At 42.7% G+C, this 20,486-nt stretch overlaps 2 protein-coding genes and 1 long non-coding RNA gene across 9 annotated transcripts; all 3 read right to left on the reverse strand.

Annotated features, from left to right (window-relative positions):
• Positions 1-463: 463 nt before the first annotated feature.
• On the reverse strand, positions 464-12,151 carry LOC118368978 (mannose-P-dolichol utilization defect 1 protein-like). 6 transcript variants are annotated; one of them, XR_004822482.2, is made up of 7 exons: positions 11,988-12,151; positions 11,512-11,577; positions 11,170-11,302; positions 10,960-11,045; positions 10,684-10,818; positions 6,682-6,952; positions 464-6,452 (listed from the first exon to the last, which is right to left on the reverse strand). XR_004822482.2 is itself a non-coding variant. In XM_035753492.2 (6 exons), exons 1-6 carry the CDS (start codon positions 12,112-12,114, stop codon positions 6,330-6,332), a joined length of 654 nt encoding a protein of 217 aa, XP_035609385.1. In that variant the 5' UTR covers positions 12,115-12,151; the 3' UTR covers positions 464-6,329. The 6 variants fall into 6 exon arrangements, 5 of the variants coding, with proteins under 5 accessions (XP_035609385.1, XP_035609386.1, XP_035609384.1 ...); XM_035753492.2 differs by lacking the exon at positions 6,682-6,952 and having other exon boundaries at positions 10,700-10,818; XM_035753493.2 differs by having other exon boundaries at positions 464-6,952; positions 10,700-10,818.
• On the reverse strand, positions 7,721-9,415 carry LOC118368979 (uncharacterized). Its single transcript, XR_004822483.2, has 2 exons — positions 9,302-9,415; positions 7,721-8,722 (listed from the first exon to the last, which is right to left on the reverse strand). It is a non-coding gene; the product is annotated as an uncharacterized LOC118368979 (long non-coding RNA).
• A 97-nt stretch (positions 12,152-12,248) lies between the features above and the next one.
• LOC127916164 (butyrophilin subfamily 3 member A1-like) lies at positions 12,249-20,245 on the reverse strand. 2 transcript variants are annotated; one of them, XM_052497562.1, is made up of 13 exons: positions 20,189-20,245; positions 19,596-19,636; positions 18,863-18,907; positions 18,571-18,642; positions 18,283-18,354; positions 16,298-16,381; positions 15,721-15,825; positions 15,058-15,201; positions 14,670-14,798; positions 14,350-14,401; positions 14,156-14,209; positions 13,154-13,299; positions 12,249-12,856 (listed from the first exon to the last, which is right to left on the reverse strand). In XM_052497562.1, exons 3-13 carry the CDS (start codon positions 18,899-18,901, stop codon positions 12,446-12,448), a joined length of 1,308 nt encoding a protein of 435 aa, XP_052353522.1. In that variant the 5' UTR covers positions 18,902-18,907; positions 19,596-19,636; positions 20,189-20,245; the 3' UTR covers positions 12,249-12,445. The 2 variants fall into 2 exon arrangements, with proteins under 2 accessions (XP_052353522.1, XP_052353521.1); XM_052497561.1 differs by lacking the exon at positions 20,189-20,245 and having other exon boundaries at positions 18,863-18,982; positions 19,596-19,642.
• Positions 20,246-20,486: the final 241 nt, after the last annotated feature.

Genomic DNA, 20,486 nt, shown 5'->3' on the forward strand with positions numbered 1-20,486 from the left:
AAAGCGTGCCCAGAGTAAACTGCCTGCTACTCAGTCCCAGTTGCTAATATATGCATATTATTAGTAGATTTGGATAGAAAACAATTAGAAGTTTCTAAAACTGTTTGAATGATGTCTGTGAGTATAAATAAAGGTATAATAATAATAATTCAAAGTGACCAGTCAGACGCAGTGGTGAAGTCAACACATCAGTCAGTGCTGCTGTGAACCGCATCACAACAGACATGCCAAACGGAAGATGGATAAAACATTTTTGATACAATTTCAAGTTTGCTTGATATGGTTTTACTGCGACACTGCATCCAAGTTTGACATAGGTGTTTCAAAGAGCTGTCAGTCAAGGCGAGCTCATGAATATACCCTCCCCGCCCACTCAGCCAGCCTTTCAATCTTTTTCTCCAATTTTAAGCATTTCTATCCAAAACAAATATTATGGGTGATATTTTAGTCACTCAAAAGGCTATTTTTTTTTTCAATTTAAAGTTTTATTAAGTTTTCTTGTTTTTCAATCAACCAACAAAACACATTCCACATTCACAGATGTGACAGGCTTAAAATAAAATAAAATAATAATAATACATTTGAAAAAATTAAAATAAAATTAAAATGAAATATAAAGTCAAATAAAAACCTGTATTTTTAAAAGGCTATTTTACATAGAAATCAGATTGACGGTTCATGACCTATATGGATGGATATGTCGAAATATATAATCGTATGAATGTGATGAAATTTAATAGCCAACCACTATGAAAAAAATCACTTGTTGAGTGTGTGGTTTGAGATATTTGCTGACTAAAATACTATATTGACTACTGGTATACCATCTGTGATTTAACAAGCGTCACTAGTGTTGTTTATTATTTTATAATAACCAACCAAACACCACAAGTTGGCAAACATCCTGATGTTGTGTTCTATTTTCAACTCTCTGTTAAGACCATGGGTGGTATGTACACACTGACAGACCGGTCAAAAAAAGTTTTGCTGAAGTTTCCCAGGTAGTGTAGGTCTGAGTCACACACACACACACACACACACACACACACACACACACACACACACACACACACACACACACACACACACACACACACACACACACACACACACACACACACACACACACACACACACACACACACACACAACAATGACAGATGGGACACATTAGACAGGGGTATAATGCTGCTAATAGAGGAAATGTTTGTCAAGGGAGTGACAGGTAACCTTAAAGAGCTAGTAGAGACAAGCCCTAAGGTAGACAGGTCTGAGAGACAGGTAACCTTAAAGAGCTAGTAGAGACAAGCCCTGAGGTAGACCGATCTGAGAGAGATAACCTTAAAGAGCTAGTAAATCAAATCAAACCAAATATTAGAGACAAGCCCTGAGGTAGACAGATCTGCAAGAGAGGTAACCTTAAAGAGCTAGTAAATCAAATCAAACCAAATATTAGAGACAAGCCCTGAGGTAGACAGGTCTGAGAGAGAGCTAGAGAAAGAGGGAGAAACATAGAGAGATAGTTAACCTTAATGAGGTAGTAGAGACATGCTGGTCCTGTTCTAAAGTGGTTTAGGACCTATTTAACCGGTCGAGAGATTGTTGTCACTCTTGGTGAGCATAACTCAGAGAAAATACATATCACATGTGGTGTTCCACAGGGATACATTTTGGGTCTGGTACTGTTCAGTTTATATATGTTACCTGTTGGCAGTGTTATCAGAAAGCACAGCATTGATTTTCACTGCTATGCAGACGATACACAACTTTACATTTCTGTGTCACCAGAGGATTTTAGCTCAACTGGTACATTATTAGACAGTATTAGTGATTCCTCCAGCTAAATCAAGACAAGACCGAGGTACTCTTTGTTGGAGCCAAAGCACAGAGAGAGAATCTAGCAGCACTTTTTAATTCATGGGCAATAAATATTAAACACCAGATTTAAAAAACCTAGGTGTTATTTTAGATTCAGAACTACATTTTCAATCACACATTAGGAATGTGACCAAAATAGCTTTTTACCACCTGAACATTGCCAAGGTGCGTCTGTTTCTCTCTCAGGCTGATACAGAGAGACTCATCCATACTTTTATTACAAGCAGGCTTGACTAATGTAATGCTCTCCTGTCTGGTATACCCAGAAAAGCCATTGGTCAACTGAATAACATAACATACCAGACAGAGAGCACACATTACACTGGTTTTAAGGTCTCTGCACTGGCTGCCTGAGAGTTTTAAAATTAATTTAAAGATTATTCTATTGGTTTTTAAATCAATCCACGATTGTTCACCCCAAGACATGTCAGACATGCTTTTAAGTTATGTACCCAGTAGGTCCCTCAGGTCCTCTGGCACTGACCTTTTAACTATCCCAAAGCCTAGGACCAAGAGGCATGGAGAGGCAGCCTTTAGTTATTATGCCCCCAGCCTCTGGAATAGCCTGCCAGAGAATCTGAGGGGGGGGTGGGGGGGAACTGTGGACATATTTAAAAGAGATCTGTGTTGCATTCAATGTCTGAAATGTGCTGCATAAATAAAGCTTGATTTGATGCCCTGAGGTAGACCGGTCTGTGTGAGTGAGTGAGTGTGTGAGTGTGTGAGTGAGTGAGTGAGTGAGTGAGTGAGTGAGTGAGTGAGTGAGTGAGTGAGAGAGAGAGAGAGGAGGGAGAGGTAACATTGATGAGCTAGTGGAGACACGTCCTGAGGTAGACAGGTCAGAGAGAGAAACCTACCAAAAGTAGTTTTGAAACTTACCAAAAAACAATTAACAAATGTATTCACTTTTAAGACAACTTCCTGAACATAATGTTCCACTGTAATAGTGAAGGTGTAAACTTGGCAGTAGAAAACCTAAACAGTATATTTGACCTTTCAGCTTCCCTATCAAATCTAAAAATGTCAAACAGAAAACCAAAGAAAATGAACAACAATGACAAAAGGTTTGATGAAGAATGTAAAAACCTAAGAAAGAAATTGAGAAACCTATCTAATCAAAAACATTGAGCCCCAGAAAACCTGAGCCTACACCTTCACTATGGTGAATCACTAAAACAATACAGAAATACATTACGGAAAAAGAAGGAACAGAACGTCAGAAGTCAAATCAATGTAATTGAAAAATTCATAGAATCTAACCACATCTGGGAAAATTGGAAAACTCTAAACAAACAACAACACGAAGAGTTATCTATCCAAAACAGAGATGTATGGGTAAACCACTTCTCCAATCATTTTGGCCCTATAACAAATAACAAACAGCAAAAACATATACATGATCAAATACAAACCTTAGAATAAACTATTAAAGACTACTAGAACCCACTGGATTCTCCAATTACATTGAATGAACTACAGGACAAAAAACAAAGCCTCCAACCCAGAAAGGCCTGTGGTGTTGATGGTATCCTCAATGAAATGATCAGATATACAGACCACAAATTCCAATTGCCTATACTTAAACTCTTTAACATCATCATTCTAGACCTCACAACCATAAAGAGCAATGGGTTCTATAACTGATTCATGTATTTTTTTCCAGATCCTAATTGGTATGTCGAATTTTATGTTCCTTTTGATGGCATGCCTTGTCTCTCAGCTCGATCACAGCTTTGTGGAAGTTACCTGTGGTGCTGATGTTTAAGCAAAGGCATCTATAGTTGTTTGTGTGCTCCAGGGCAATGGTGTCTAGACAGAATTTGTATTTGTGGTCCTGGCAACTGGACCATTTTTGGAACACCATTATTTTTGTCTTACTGAGATTTACTGTCAAGGCCCAGGTCTGACAGAATCTGTGCAGAAGATCTAGGTGCTGCTATACGCCCTCCTTGGTTGGGGACAGAAGCACCAGATCATCAGCAAACAGTAGACATTTGACTCTAGATTCTAGTAGGGTGAGACAAGGTGCTGCAGACTGTTCTAGTGCCCTCGCCAATTTGTTGATATATATGTTGAAGAGGGTGGGGCTTAAGCTGCATCCCTGTCTCACCCCACGACCCTGAGGAAGAATTTGACCCCAATAACTACCGTGGGATATGCGTCGACAGCAACCTTGGGGAAATCCTCTGCATTATCATTAATAGCAGACTCATACGTTTCCTCAGTGAAAACAATGTACTGAGCAAATGTCAAATTGTCTTTTTACCAAATTATCGTACGAGATACCACGTATTCGCCCTGCACACCCTAATTGACAAACAAACAAACAAACCAAAACAAAGGCAAAGTCTTCTCATGCTTTGTTGATGTGAAAAAAGCTTGACTCAATTTGGCCTGAGGGTCTGCTATACAAATTTATATAAAGTGGTGTCGGTTGAAAAACATCTGACATTATATAATCCATGTACACAAACAAGTGTGCGGTTAAAAATGGAACAAACACCAAATTGACTCTGCATGCAGAATTCTGCAAAAATATATTCTGTGTTGTCAGGTCTACTCCCGCTCCTCTCTGGCACTCGTTGTGGCCAGTTTACGCATCATTACACACACCTGCCACCATTGTTACGCGCGCCTGCGCTTCATGAGACCCACCTGGACTCCATCACCTTCCTGATTTCCTCCTCTATATCTGTAACTCCCTTGGGTTCTTTCCCCAGGCGTTATTGATTCTGTTCCTGTGTTATATGTCTGTACTCTACTCGTGTTGCTTGTTTTGTTCCATTTATTATTAAATTCACTCCCTGTACTTGCTTCCCGACTTCTAGCGTGCTTGTTACAGAATAATAGGGAAGCAACAGGGATTTTTTTATTGCTTTATTACTGGTGATGTCGGGTCCAAGGGTGTCTGCCGAACCAACCCGAGGTTGCTTCAGCTGGCTCGACAGGTTCTCAAGCCTTGGTTGGCTCGTCAAGCCTTCATTCCCGAAGCTACCGGGGATGCCTCAGCTAGCTCGTCAGGCTTTCATTCCCGAAGCTACCGGGGATGCCTCAGCTAGCTCGTCAGGCTCCCCTGCCTCAGATGGCTCGAGAAGTTCTTGACAGGTTCTCAAGCCTTGGTTGGCTCGTCGATATCCCATACCTCGGCCGGCTCGTCGGGATCCCATACCTAAGCCGGCTCGTCGGGATCCCATACCTCAGCCGGCTCGTCGGGATCCCATACCTCAGCCGGCTCGTCGGGATCCCATACCTCAGCCGGCTCGTCGGGATCCCATACCTCAGCCAGCTTGCCAGGCTCTCATGCCTCAGCTGGTTCGACTAGCTCCCACGCCTCAGCTGGTTTCTACAGGTTCCCGCAGCTCAGCTGGCTCTACAGGTTCCTTCGCCTTAGCAGAAGCGATTGGTCTGGTCGGCGCCCTGCAGCTGTCACGTCTACTCCCACTACTCCTCTCTGGCGACCGTCATACCGGCCACCATTGTTACGCGCACCTGCGCTTCGGGAGACTCACCTGGACTCCATCACCTTTACTGTTGTTTTTACCTACCTATTGTTCACCTCATACCTTTTTTGCACTATTGGTTAGAGCCTGTAAGTAAGCATTTCACTTTAAGGTCAACACCTGTTGTATTCGGCGCACGTGACAAATACATTTTTGATTTGATCACCTTCCTGATTTCCTCCCCTATAGCTGTCACTCTCTTTGGTTCTTTTAGATCTTCTGTGAGTGTAATGTTTACTGTTAACTTTTGTTTCACGTTTGTTTATCTACTTCACTTGCTTTGGCACTTTTAATATATGTTTCCCATGCCAAGAAAGCCCTTTAATTGAATTAAGTGGGGGGAGAGAGAGGGGAATGGTTCGTGGAGATAAGCAATTTTTTTTGTTTTAGTGTGTTCATACTGAAACACGGATGGTGCAAACCTAAATTTTTATGATTATAGGATAAACAAGGGAGAGGAAAATTTTGCTACACTTGATCTTAATCCTGTGACTGAACAGACTAAACCATTGGAAGAGATGAATGGGCTTGACTCTTATCAGCTAGCTAAGGCATTCACCAAAACTCCCCCACTGAGGTGGGGCAATGGTGTGTTCTGCCAGAGATAGTGTCATCCACAGATGGCCAGATAGGGGTAGATGGGAAATGCAGGCCTAGCGATCAGCAGGTAGATAAAGATAGGCTGACACAGTGTGTGTATGTGAACCATAGACATGTGTCAAGCACAGTGGAATGAAACTGTCCTCTTCTGAAGCTGTCAGACCCCTCAAGAGGAATCCATCTAACAGTTGGTACGGCCTAACGAAGTTGAAGCTCGGCATCTCCGCCATTCAGCTGCACAATCACAATCAGATATGCCTGCTGTGGCTCTCTCTTTCAATGAAAAGTTCCTTTTATTTTCTAATTTTCTCCAAACTCTTGTTCTTCAATGCCTCTGTCGATCTCCCTCTGCTACTCTGCTACTCTTTGGCATGCTAAAACCAGCGTTTCTCTCTCTTTCCAAGACACCCATTTCTCTACTCTATTTCCCCTCATGTGGCTTGGCTCCTCCTTTCTCTCTCTCTCTCTTTCATTCTGTAATAGAAAGACAGGAATAAAGCAGGTAAGTGAGTGATACACAAAGCATGAGGGAAACTGATGAGAAAAGGGATGAAGAGAGAAAGAAGTACTTTGCTGAGAGCACGAGGGAGATAAGGAGAGAGAGGGAGGGTGTGTAAACATATGTTTCCCATGCCAATAAAGTGCTTTGAATTGAGAGATTCAGTATAAGTAATCACAACTGTTTTGGTGTGGAGTAGCTTACTGTAGAAATAGTGTATTTCACAGATAATCCTCCGTAACAACCACTCTCAAGTTGAATTCACGGTTGGAAAACGTCCATCTCAAAAAAGTGAGTTTTGTGTTGGTTTTTAAGAAACCTATGTTGTCTTAAATTTGATCAGAATTGTGGGACTTTTTGGTTGCCGGGGTTCTTGATGATGTCAGTGTGATGGAGGACAGAGAGTCACGGGGCTGTTGGAACCACACACAGACACAGGGGGTCAGTTGGAGGGTGGGTAATTTGCTGTCAGGGACTGGAAAAAAAGAGAGGGAGGAAGAGAGAGAAGGGGGAGGTCAATTCAATGGGAGGGTAAAGTGAAAAGAAGGCGATTGATGGACAGACAGATTAAAATGTTATGGTAAAGAGGGCGTGAGAAAAAGAGGATGGATGACATCACAAGAGAAATGGAGAAACGTAATAATAAAGTTTGTGGGAAAAAAATTGTGAGAGTATAAGTAGAGACAAATTCATCTATATAACATATTTATTACTCACCGATTAAAAGCTAAAAAGTAGTGAGTCCAGGCATCAACAGAGAACAAGATCTTCATGCCTCTACTTTGAGAGAACTAAGATTATGTATGTAATAATGGGTGGAAGTTTGTCTCCATCTACTGGTGACACTAGATCCTTTTTAAAGATGTTTAACCTTTAACAAGGCAAGTCAGTTAAGAACAAATTATTATTTACAATGACGGCCCACCCCTGCCAAACCCGGACGACGATGGGTCAATTGTGTGCCGCCTTATGGGACTCCCAATCATGACCGGATGTGATCCAGCCTGGATTTGAGATAAATATCCTTCTAGATAAAAGACCCACAACGACAGACACGCTGGAGCAGTCCCAACAAAAACAAAACATATTTGATTAAATGTTCACATTTAAAATCAACTTTCTTACCATCATCAGAACCGTAACCCGCAAGAGGCACCATAACACGATTAGAAGTTCAATCTCAACAGGTAAACTGAAACTATACAGAGAAGTTGGACTTCAACATCACACTACAAAGCGCCCACATTTCTGCTCCCAGTTTTATTCTGAATCAAATTTGAATGATTTAACTACTGATCCTACGGACGAAGAAACAAACAGAAAAAAGGTAAAAGGTGCGACTGCATCTTAGACTAACAACCGTTTGGTTCAGTACAGTTCTTCTGATTGCCTGCTGATGTCCCCCCCCCCCCGAAGGAACTGGCCTAAGATGAGCGTCCAGGGACAACTTCAGCCAAGACCTCTTTGCTCGCACTCAAGCCACAATGCGCAAACTACCTAACCTTTCTAAAGAATATCTAACCTTTCTCTCAAACATACTGACAGAATTTCACAGTGTACCTCTCTATTGCTTGACCCCTTGATTACAGCTATTAACCAACTTCCTGGTTGTGTTCTAGAATGTTCTCATTCTAGAGTCTGTTCCGAGAACAACCCATGTAATATAACTGGAACAATGGAATACATTGTTGAGGAGGTATAAAGAAACAGATTGCATTGAGTGTGTCGGCACCTCCAACTAGTAGAATCAGTATTTCAGATGGATTAACAAGAGGGTCAAGCCTTCCTTCCCTGAGCTAAAACACTGATACAAAACCTAGGAGATTTCTCTGTGAACTATTCTAACTGGGAAAAAGCTTGGTTTGGGTAGTGGGAATAGAAGTTGATTTGGTCCACGGCTAGGCTATAGTAGGGGCCTGCAGAGTCTTTGCATTGGGTAAATGTCACCCCATATATAGTTCACTAGTAGAGTCCAAAGTAGTGCACTATATTGGGAATGGGGTGTTACTTTCGACAAGAGCCAATAGTCCTGTCAAAAGCAGTGAACTACATAGTTATAGGGTGCCATATTAGATCCATACACACTTGTATATAATATCTCGGTCATTGTCTGCATCTTGAATGGCACCCTAGTCTTTATATAGTGCGCTACTTCAAAACTAAGTTCCCATTATAGACTGCCTTAGTGTCCTGTCTACTCAGTCTTCTTCTTCAGTGTGGAGCTCCTGTTCCAGTAGTACAGGAGCTGGGCAGCGATGAGGCCGTTACAGGAAGAGGATATGACATAGGTCAGGGCCATCAGGGAGTCACCCGTTTCCAGAGAGAAACCAGGAAGAAGAGTTTAAGTTGGATTAGGACAGGATCACAAAGACGGAGTCCCAAACAGCACCCTTTTCCCTTTAGAGTGCACTCCTCTTGACCATGCCCCATATACATATTTGGGACGCATATACACACTCTGACATACAGTGGACACATTTTATAGAGGTTGTTTTACTTGGCCCCTCACCTTGATAGAACCCAGATTGGAAATAACCCAGGTCATTTGACCATCAATGTAAAGCCTACGGCCAGAAACATTGGTGTCTTCTTTGACCCTGACCTAAACCTCGAGCTGAGTGTAAAGAAGATGACTTTTCCCTTTAGTGCACACTGATTTTGACCAGGAACAATAGAGCTGTGGTCAAAAGGAGTGCACTATAGGGAACAGGGTTTCATTTAGGACGCATTAACACTCTCACACACACACAGTAAGCCGCTCAGGATAAGTGCATCTTCGGAATGACTCAAATGTAAACGTAATGTAAAGCCTATTCACAAATACCTGTATTGAGGTGAATATACGAGCCAGGGAGCCAGCGAACAGCATAAACACAGTGATGACAGGAATGTTGGCTGAACAGACTGGTACCCAGGCTAGAGGAATGTTGGCTGAACAGACTGGTACCCAGGTTAGAGGAATGTTAGCGGAACAGACTGGTACCCAGGCTAGAGGAATGTTGGCTGAACAGACTGGTACCCAGGCTAGAGGAATGTTAGCTAAAGACTGGTACCCAGGCTAGAGGAATGTTAGCTAAAGACTGGTACCCAGGCTAGAGGAATGTTAGCTAAAGACTGGTACCCAGGCTAGAGGAATGTTAGCTCAAGACTGGTACCCAGGCTAGAGGAATGTTGGCTGAACACACTGGTACCCAGGCTAGAGGAATGTTGGCTGAACACACTGGTACCCAGGCTAGAGGAATGTTGGCTGAACACACTGGTACCCAGGCTAGAGGAATGTTGGCTGAACAGACTGGTACCCAGGCTAGAGGAATGTTGGCTGAACAGACTGGTACCCAGGCTAGAGGAATGTTGGCTGAACAGACTGGTACCCAGGCTAGAGGAATGTTGGCTGAACAGACTGGTACCCAGGCTAGAGGAATGTTGGCTGAACAGACTGGTACCCAGGCTAGAGGAATGTTGGCTGAACAGACTGGTACCCAGGCTAGAGGAATGTTGGCTGAACAGACTGGTACCCAGGCTAGAGGAATGTTGGCTGAACAGACTGGTACCCAGGCTAGAGGAATGTTGGCTGAACAGACTGGTACCCAGGCTAGAGGAATGTTGGCTGAACAGACTGGTACCCAGGCTAGAGGAATGTTGGCTGAACAGACTGGTACCCAGGCTAGAGGAATGTTGGCTGAACAGACTGGTACCCAGGCTAGAGGAATGTTGGCTGAACAGACTGGTACCCAGGCTAGAGGAATGTTGGCTGAACAGACTGGTACCCAGGCTAGAGGAATGTTGGCTGAACAGACTGGTACCCAGGCTAGAGGAATGTTGGCTGAACAGACTGGTACCCAGGCTAGAGGAATGTTAGCTGAACAGACTGGTACCCAGGCTAGAGGAATGTTAGCTGAACAGACTGGTACCCAGGCTAAAGGAATGTTAGCGGAACAGACTGGTACCCAGGCTAGAGGAATGTTAGCGGAGCAGACTGGTACCCAGGCTAGAGGAATGTTAGCGGAACAGACTGGTACCCAGGGTATTTAGAGAACACAGAGAACACATGAAAATGTTAAATACAAGTATTATCCAACGTGGTCCTTAAACAGTGTTATAACGATGTTATTGTGTTTTAACGATGTTATTATGTTATTACACATAAATGAGCTAAATATGTTATAAAGCCTAATACACCCCACCTCCTCAGGCCCTATTGCTTACTTAACACTCCACGTACCCTGCCGATGATGATAGCTGGCATGTTGGAGGCCTGCATGGCCATGACCACAGACATTGGGGTGAAGGGGGAGAGCAGCAGAGCCACCAGGCCAAAATACACCCCCAGGAACAGGACACCTAGGGGTGAGGACAATAACAACAGCCACTGATTATGATGCCAGATAGTCTTATGCCAACTTCACATCCTGCACCGTAAATCTCAAGAAGCAGTGTTACTAGTGAGCGTCAGTCCTCACGTTGGGGAGGTGTGTGTCTTACCTTTGACTGTGTTGCCTCCATAGTGCATGATGAGGAACCCGATGGCTACAGTCTGTAACATGAGGAACAGGGCCTCACCCCAGGCACTGAAGAAGAAAACACTAAATATGTTAACTGGTGGGTCTCTGCATGTCTGTCTGGCCGTATGTGCACGTGTCTGTCTATGCATGTCTATGTCCATGTCTCTTGTCTGTACAACTACCACAGTACCTGAAGGGGAAGCTGTTAGCGATGCTGTAGGTCAAAGTTCCTGTGATAGCCAGCAGCTCTAGCAGGACAGGGTTGAAGCTCAGACCCTCGGTACTCTTAGCCCCCATCAGCTTCAGGATCTGGGGCAGCTTCACTGTAAGGGGGGTTACATGTATTATCTATATCTGTCCTTAATGACTTTATTGTGAATATCTCTCCATCTATATGAGAGAGAGGCAGAGGGAGTTATGCTTTGTACGTGCAAAGAGAGAGAGAGACTGACAGACAGCGAGAATGATAGTGGGAGTGAGAGAGAGAAAAGGATAGCGAGAGACACACAGAGAGACAGAATCTTAGTCTTACCCATCACAGACCCCAGGATGATTCCGATGCCCAGACCTTTGCTCAGCACAATCTTCAGACATGGTACTACAGACAGAAAACAACAATCATTAAACTGGTATTACAAGAGAGATACGACACTCTCATATCTGTCGTTATTGAGAAACTGAGATGGATTGGGACAGTGGCGATAACCAGCCATGTGATGCCCTGTGGATAGATAGCCCCACCACTGAACGCTGTCACAACAAAACGAAATACCCACTAACTAGCCCCTGTTCTATCTTTAACTATTTTAGCGGGTTCGATAGCTCCTTATGTACATTCCATCCAATATCATTTCTTGATATCCAGTACATCTCATCGTAAAAGACACTAGTAACACATTGTGAAATGTCGAGAAAAAATAAATGTGTTTGCAAGTTAGGTAGTTAGCGTTAGCTCATTCATTGTACGTTGAAGCCCTTGCTAGAAAACGGTGCAAAACTGCTACTTACCATCCAGAAAGTAAAAATTTATGAAAAACTCGTCGTAACACGATTCTGGCATGAAATAGGTCAGCAGGAGACCCTTCAGTGGGTCAAACACAGAGATCTTGGGAAGTTCCATCATAGGCGTCGCCATTATGGAAATATGACGTGACGTAGCTGTGTGCGCATAATAAATGTTCCCCCCACGCTAGACGGAAACATTAACAGAGAATACGGTTCCGGATCTTTGATCATGATGGTATCTAAAATGAACAAACAAACAGTCTGTCATAGTTTTCTGTTTATTGTGTTCCAATTGTAATATCATTACAAAAAGGTGAAATGAAAAAGGAAAATGCTTGGTGTAATTCAATATAATCTCTCTCACGAGAGAAACAGTGATTTTCCACAACAAAACAAGCCTGACATATTCTGGCTGGTGATGTAAAATTGCATAGCAAATCAATCTTAAACACATTGCAGCTTTATCTAACACCAGACGCCGATGCAGATGGCATCTTTGGCCATGGCACAATCCTGATCTTCGTTTCGCCGTCGAGACAGCCGAACACAGGAACCACCTTCTCCTTAAACGTATCAGTGAACGTATAGATATGGGACCTATTCTCTATATCATAGAAGGAAACCTGTCCCTCCTCAAAGTCCAGGTAGACCCCTACTAGGTGTGGCAGGGCTGAGACAGGTAGCTTGGTCAGGGGGTCATCACAACAGGCCCACAGGTTGTTCTGGGCGCTCCTCCACAGGGTCCAGTAGCCCTTTGCTGGGGTCATGGGGAACCGACCTTTCCGGGGTGCAGTTACCGATGTCAATCCCAGTCTCCAGCTGCCTGTGGGGGATACCTCTACTCCCCAGTAGTGCCTTCCTGTGTTGATGGCCTTGTAGTAGAGGAGAGTAGTTCAATACAAGTTTTTCACAATGGATGAGTTGATAGTTGCTAGGGCTGATCAAATGATTTATCAACCCCAAAAATATTACTAATAAATCTGAGTGTTGTCTACGAAATAAAGTATGATGTATACTACACAAGAAAAAACACACATATATGGAATCAAAACAGAATCTTCTTTAATTCAACTCACTTCTCTGTCCAGCGACGAAAAATGTCCCTTAACTTGGTTGTTTTTGATTTCTGATTCGCTAATTGAATTGATTAATCAAACTCATCCCCCTACCTGGCATCCCAGAACGCAGGGCCAGGAGTCGAAGCGGAGGGGATAGTTTATGGTGTCACGCCTCTGGGGGGCCTCCCACACTTCAAGGTTGTCATCTGAGAAGGCCAGCCAGGGGTGGCTGGTGAGGGGTTCCAGACGCACTTGGGCTGCAGAGGTGGAGAAAGGTGGAGGTAAAGGGAAAGAGAAATGGAGGTGGAGGTGGAGAGAGATGGAGAGAGAAAGGGAGGTGGAGGTGGAGAGAGAGATGGAGAGAGGGAAGGAGAGAGGTAGAGAGGGGGATGGAGAGGTGGAGAGAAAGATGGAGAGAGTTGGAGAGAGGTGGATAGAGGGAAGGAGAGAGGTAGAGAGAGGGATGGAGAGGGGGAGAGAGGGATGGAGAGAGTTGGAGAGGGATGGAGAGAGGTGGATAGAGGGAAGGAGAGAGGTGGATAGAGGGAAGGAGAGGGGGAGAGAGGGATGGAGAGAGTTGGAGAGAGGTGGATAGAGGGAAGGAGAGAGGTAGAGAGAGGGATGGAGAGGGGGAGAGAGGGATGGAGAGAGTTGGAGAGGGATGGAGAGAGGTGGATAGAGGGAAGGAGAGAGGTAGAGAGAGGGATGGAGAGGGGGAGAGAGGGATGGAGAGAGTTGGAGAGGGATGGAGAGAGGTGGATAGAGGGAAGGAGAGAGGTAGAGAGAGGGATGGAGAGGGGGAGAGAGGGATGGAGAGAGTTGGAGAGGGATGGAGAGAGGTGGAGAGAGAGATGGAGAGAGGTGAAGAGAGGGATGGAGAGAGGTGGAGAGAGATGGAGAGAGGTGGAGAGAGAGGTGGAGATCAAGGAAAGCATGAGAGGTTTTCAGTGACAGCCTTGATTGTTTCCTCTCAAAATCCTTCAACATGATACTCAATGTTTCATTAATTAAGTGATTCTTAATTTATTGAAAAATGAAAATATTTATGTCAGCATGACTTCAATGTAATTTCATGTGTTACTGTGATAAATGTTAGTTATTATTTCTTCCTACTTGAAGCACTGTGAATCCATTGCCATACAGAATTAGGGATGTACTTTTGGCTTCCTATTTGCAATGAGAAGAAGAGATTAGTGCAATAATAACTGGGTGAGGAAGAGAGAGGGGGGGGTGGTGAGAGAGTGAGAGAAAGAGGGGGAGGGAGAGCGAGAGAAAACAGGATGGGGAATTCAACAGTGAGCTCTCACCAGTTCTCCATGCTCTCTGTTTGGTTGTCAACCACAGCTTTGATACGTCCTCCTGACACGACAAACAGGGAGATGAATTGCCGGAGTGTTTATATTGCATGGCTACAGCAACCTAGAAAGTCTACTAGGGTAGAATTAGTCAAAACATACCTTTCTCTCTCTCTCACACACACACACACACACACACACACACACACACACACACACACACACACACACACACACACACACACACACACACACACACACACACACACACACACACACACACACACACACACACACACACACACACACACACACACACACTTTTCTCTCACCTCAGTGTCATTTGACAGTACAGACCAGGCAATGAATTCCAGCAATGGCAGAACGCCAGTTAGCCTAGACTCCTTGACCCCCCGCGTTCCCAACAGACGCTTCAGGTCCTCGTCTGATAGCCCACACACCTGGGAACACATTTGGGTTGCATTTACACACTCTCACATACAGTGACGCTTTATACACAGCAGCACAGTTCTCGCTCAGCTTCTCTCAAACACACACACACACACACACACACACACACACACACACACACACACACACACACACACACACACACACACACACACACACACACACACACACACACACACACACACACACACACACACACACACACACACACACACACACACACACACACACACACACACACACACACACCTCTGATACATTCTTCAGTTCTGTTGCCCATTCCAATATTCTCTGATTCTCTTTCTCCAAACTTTTGTCTTTCTCTCCTCCGCCTGGATTCCTCTTTCCTCTCATCATTTGAACCTCTGTTGTTGGTGTGGATGTCTTCTGGAGCTGAGAGAACAAAGGAACAATTGTATAGTTTAAATAAGAAGGTGATTTTATCGTAAATTACCCTGAGAATGGAGCCAACATTTGTGTTCATATGACATATGTGAGGTCAGGAAATGTAATGACAACCAAACACACTAAATCTATCACGGAAATTGATCACAGAAAACACACACAGTGCATTATGAAAGTATTCAACCCCTTGACTTTTTCCAAATTTTGTTACTTTACAGCTTTATTCTGAAAATGATTTAAATGTTTTTTCCCCTCATTAATCAACACAAAATACCACATAATGACAAAGCAAATGAAATTTGTTCAAATGTATATAAAAAACTAACAGAAATATCAAATTTTGGGGTATTGTGTGTAGATTGATGAGAAAAAAAAATAATTTAATCAATTTTAGAATTAGGCTGAAACATAACAGAATGTGGAAAAAGGGAAGGGGTCTGAATACTTTCCAAATGCACTGTGTGACACTACTTCTATTGTATTTTGTTAGCCAGGTCACCGTGTTACCTGGTCAAGCTCCTTGGCCCACAATAGAATGAGACTCCGGCTGCTCTCCAAGCTAGGTGATGCTGTGGAACCTTCTCCTCCCGTCACCCCTCTTCTCCTGGCAAGCTGCAAGCAAGGAAGTGATGTTATATTCATGGAAGTGATGTAGATGTGAGGTCACATATTGATCACTGTATTGACATTTTAGGTTTGACAAACTGTGCGAGTGAATGCAAACTTTTCCATAGAGCTATGTGTTTATGTCACTGTGAGATTGTGAAAGTTAGAGTTACGTGCACAGATAATTTAATTTAACTTAATTTGATCCCTCGTATAGAGGAGAACTTTCCTGCAATGCAGGACATTTTAAAGTTGTACTGTATTTGAGGTTTAAAAAGGCTTCTGAAGTTTGTATATTCCACTGCGAAGCGTAATACTTGATTCGTCCTTACAAAAAATACATCAACCCCTCAAAGATCTCCATTAATAATAATTCACACAATAATTCACATTTTCGGTTGCTGCAGGATTATTTTCCTGCTGTAGAAAACTGGCTGAAATTAAGATCCTACATCTGTACAGGTGGAGATTGTCGTACCTTACTGATGTCCTTCACCTCCTTGCTTAGCTCCTCGATGAGCTGTAGACACTCCTGGAACGTGTGCATATGTTCTAGGCCAGGCTGTGAGCAAAACAACCCAGGTAGGTTCATATAACGCACCACCAGGTAGGTTCATATAACACACCAGGTAGGTTCATATAACACACCACCCAGGTAGGTTCATATAACACACCACCCAGGTAGGTTCATATAACACACCAGGTAGGTTCATATAACACACCACCCAGGTAGGTTCATATAACACACCAAGTAGGTTCATATAACACACCAGGTAGGTTCATATAACACACCACCCAGGTAGGTTCATATAACACACCAGGTAGGTTCATATAACACACCACCCAGGTAGGTTCATATAACACACCACCCAGGTAGGTTCATATAACACACCAGGTAGGTTCATATAACACACCACCCAGGTAGGTTCATATAACACACCAGGTAGGTTCATATAACACACCACCCAGGTAGGTTAATATAACACACCACCCAGGTAGGTTAATATAACACACCAGGTAGGTTAATATAACACACCAGGTAGGTTCATATAACACACCAGGTAGGTTAATATAACACACCAGGTAGGTTCATATAACACACCACCCAGGTAGGTTAATATAACACACCACCCAGGTAGGTTAATATAACACACCAGGTAGGTTAATATAACACACCACCCAGGTAGGTTAATATAACACACCAGGTAGGTTCATATAACACACCAGGTAGGTTCATATAACACACCACCCAGGTAGGTTAATATAACACACCAGGTAGGTTAATATAACACACCAGGTAGGTTAATATAACACACCAGGTAGGTTCATATAACACACCAGGTAGGTTCATATAACACACCACCCAGGTAGGTTAATATAACACACCAGGTAGGTTAACACACCAGGTATATACACCACACCAGGTAGGTTCATATAACACACCACCCAGGTAGGTTAATATAACACACCAGGTAGGTTAATATAACACACCAGGTAGGTTAATATAACACACCAGGTAGGTTCATATAACACACCAGGTAGGTTCATATAACACACCACCCAGGTAGGTTAATATAACACACCAGGTAGGTTCATATAACACACCAGGTAGGTTAATATAACACACCAGGTAGGTTAATATAACACACCACCCAGGTAGGTTAATATAACACACCACCCAGGTAGGTTCATATAACACACCAGGTAGGTTCATATAACACACCAGGTAGGTTAATAATACATACCAGGTAGGTTCATATAACACACCACCCAGGTAGGTTCATATAACACACCACCCAGGTAGGTTCATATAACACACCACCCAGGTAGGTTCATATAACACACCACCCAGGTAGGTTCATATAACACACCACCCAGGTAGGTTCATATAACACACCAGGTAGGTTCATATAACACACCAGGTAGGTTCATATAACACACCACCCAGGTAGGTTAATATAACACACCAGCTAGGTTAATATAACACACCAGGTAGGTTCATATAACACACCAGGTAGGTTAATATAACACACCAGGTAGGTTCATATAACACACCACCCAGGTAGGTTAATATAACACACCAGGTAGGTTAATATAACACACCACCCAGGTAGGTTAATATAACACACCAGGTAGGTTCATATAACACACCACCCAGGTAGGTTAATATAACACACCAGCTAGGTTAATATAACACACCAGGTAGGTTAATATAACACACCACCCAGGTAGGTTAATATAACACACCAGGTAGGTTCATATAACACACCAGGTAGGTTCATATAACACACCACCCAGGTAGGTTAATATAACACACCACCCAGGTAGGTTAATATAACACACCAGGTAGGTTCATATAACACACCAGGTAGGTTAATATAACACACCACCCAGGTAGGTTAGTAACACACAACACACAATATCATCCTCTCCCTGATATGTTTTTTTGTCAATAGAACCCACTTTGGTGTTGTTGAGACGAGGCTTGTTCCATGGTTCTGAATGGTGTGCATCCCATTTCTCAAAGTCCCTCCCCTGTAGAAGTGGTACAGGCAAGACCCAAATTACAGATGGATCCAAAATAGCGGAAAGTACCAAAAATAACATTTATGGGTGTGCCCAGCCCAGTCATAATCTATTTAATATGATGTGCCCTCATTTGCTATAGGATTGCCCAACATCCCAGATTCTAAACCTATATGTAAAAAAGATGGTATGGCTAGTTGTTTACTGGTTGGAAATCGAACCCACCTTGCTGTTGAGGAGTTGTGGTTTATTCCAGGGTGCTGAGTGGGTAGCCTCCACAGTCTCCAGGCTCTTGTCCTGTATCACCATCAGTGGGAGTACAAACAGGGTTAGAAAAGACAGAATACATCCACATACTAGTAGGCTGATTATACTGTCAAATCCTAGTGTTTACTACAAAGCCGGTCTTGTCAGAGTGGGCTCTAGTCAAAAGTAGTGCACTATATAGGGAATAGTGTGTCATGAGAGACAGCAATAGATGACATCATCATCATCAGGTGAGGGTCCTTTTCTTCACCTTAGGAGACCGGCTGCTGTGGTTATTAGGCTGCTGCATTACGGTCTATGGAGAGGAGGGAGGGAGAGAGAAAGAGAGAAATAGAGACCGAGAGAGAGAAAGAGAGAGAGAAATGAGGAAGTAAGGGTGAGAGAGGGATAAAGACAAAGAGAGGGAGAGGGAGAGAGAGAGAGATGTACTATTTCACAAGAACAATAACAATTGAGCCATGCAGTAAAGTTGTCTGCCAGTGTTTATAGGATCAAGGGTCAGTTCCACAGACTGCCTTACAGTGATTACACGTTACTGGAATTCTACGATTGTTTCCTTATAACTCAGAAGAAATGTATTGAACCAACATCAGCCTCATGCAATGTGATCAATCATTTCACAGAACTCTTAGATTCAAAACCTTTTCAGGTATAATACTGTAACTGTAGGTGCACTTGCTTTGTTTTGATTGAGGTGGGTTTTAATGTCATAGTTTTCAGTCATTTTGATTCAATGTCTCAAAAGTATGAAATAGTACATAAACAAAGTATATTCTGGAAGTTTGTGACAGTTATTTATAAGACAATTAACTATTATCATTGAGTAGCTACAAGTTTTGGTTTGAGATTTGACACTTTTGTCAGCTTTCTTGTTGTACTGTTTAAGACATCTATATTAGCATCTCATAATATACAGCATCTATAATTATGAAATATCTGAAAATAGCCAGAATTTACCTCCTAAACACAAAAAAGTGACTTACCTGTTTATCTCTCGCCCGCCTCTGTTGTGTTCATGGTACTACTGTTGGTCATACACACAGTAGATACATTTGGTCTTGGATGTGGACTTTGACCGAATAAATCATATAATCATATAATAATGTCTATACACACCATCATATACAGTACCAGTCAAAAGGACACACCTACTCATCCAGGGTTTTTTAAAATTTGTACTATTTTCTACATCGTAGAATAATAAAGAAGACATCAAAACTAGGAAATAACACATATGGAATCACGTAGTAACCAAAAAAGTGATAAACCTGTTACGGCTAGGGGTTCCGCTAGCGGAATGTTTTGACAACATCCGGTGAAATTGCAGAGTGCGAAATTCAAATTGAATTATTAGAAATATTTTACTTTCATAAAATCACAAGTGCAATACACCAAATTAAAGATGAACTTCTTGTTATTCCAGCCACTGTGTAAGATTTCTAAAAGGCTTTACGGTGAAAGCAAACCATACGATTATCTGAGGACAGCACCCCATCAAACAAACACATGAAAATCATATTTCAACCCGCCAGGCACGACACAAAACTCAGAAATAACTATATAATTCAGGCCTTACCTTTGAAGATCTTCTTCTGTTGGCACTCCAAAATGTCCCATAAACATCACAAAGTGTCCTTTTGTTTGATAAATTCCATCGTTATATCCCCAAAATGTCAATTTATTTGGCGCGTTTGATTCAGAAAAACACCGGTTCCAACTCGCCCAACATGACTACAAATTATGTAAAAAAGGTTATCTGTAAACGTGGTCCAAACATTTCAAACAACTTTCCTAATCCAACTTTAGGTATTTTAAAATGTAAATAATCGATACAATTTAAGACGGAATATACTGTGTTCAATAGCGGATAAAAT

Source organism: Oncorhynchus keta, chromosome 35 (assembly GCF_023373465.1).
Source record: "Oncorhynchus keta strain PuntledgeMale-10-30-2019 chromosome 35, Oket_V2, whole genome shotgun sequence".
Classification (NCBI taxonomy): domain Eukaryota; kingdom Metazoa; phylum Chordata; class Actinopteri; order Salmoniformes; family Salmonidae; genus Oncorhynchus; species Oncorhynchus keta.

What these genes read in the sequence shown, in the direction of transcription:
- LOC127916164 (XM_052497562.1), bottom strand. Translation starts at nt 18,901, where the DNA reads ATGCAGCAGCCTAATAACCACAGCAGCCGGTCTCCTAAG. An exon ending in AGGTGAAGGACATCAGTAAG is followed by an intron (nt 15,826 to 16,297) that starts GTACGACAATCT and finishes CCTTGCTTGCAG; the next exon opens with CTTGCCAGGAGAAGAGGGGT. An exon ending in ATGGATTCACAGTGCTTCAA is followed by an intron (nt 13,300 to 14,155) that starts GTAGGAAGAAAT and finishes CCACCTCTGCAG; the next exon opens with CCCAAGTGCGTCTGGAACCC.
- LOC118368978 (XM_035753491.2), bottom strand. Translation starts at nt 12,114, where the DNA reads ATGGCGACGCCTATGATGGAACTTCCCAAGATCTCTGTGTTTGACCCA. An exon ending in CATCCTGGGGTCTGTGATGG is followed by an intron (nt 11,303 to 11,511) that starts GTAAGACTAAGA and finishes CCCCCCTTACAG; the next exon opens with TGAAGCTGCCCCAGATCCTG. An exon ending in TGGAGGCAACACAGTCAAAG is followed by an intron (nt 10,819 to 10,959) that starts GTAAGACACACA and finishes CCTCACCCCTAG; the next exon opens with GTGTCCTGTTCCTGGGGGTG.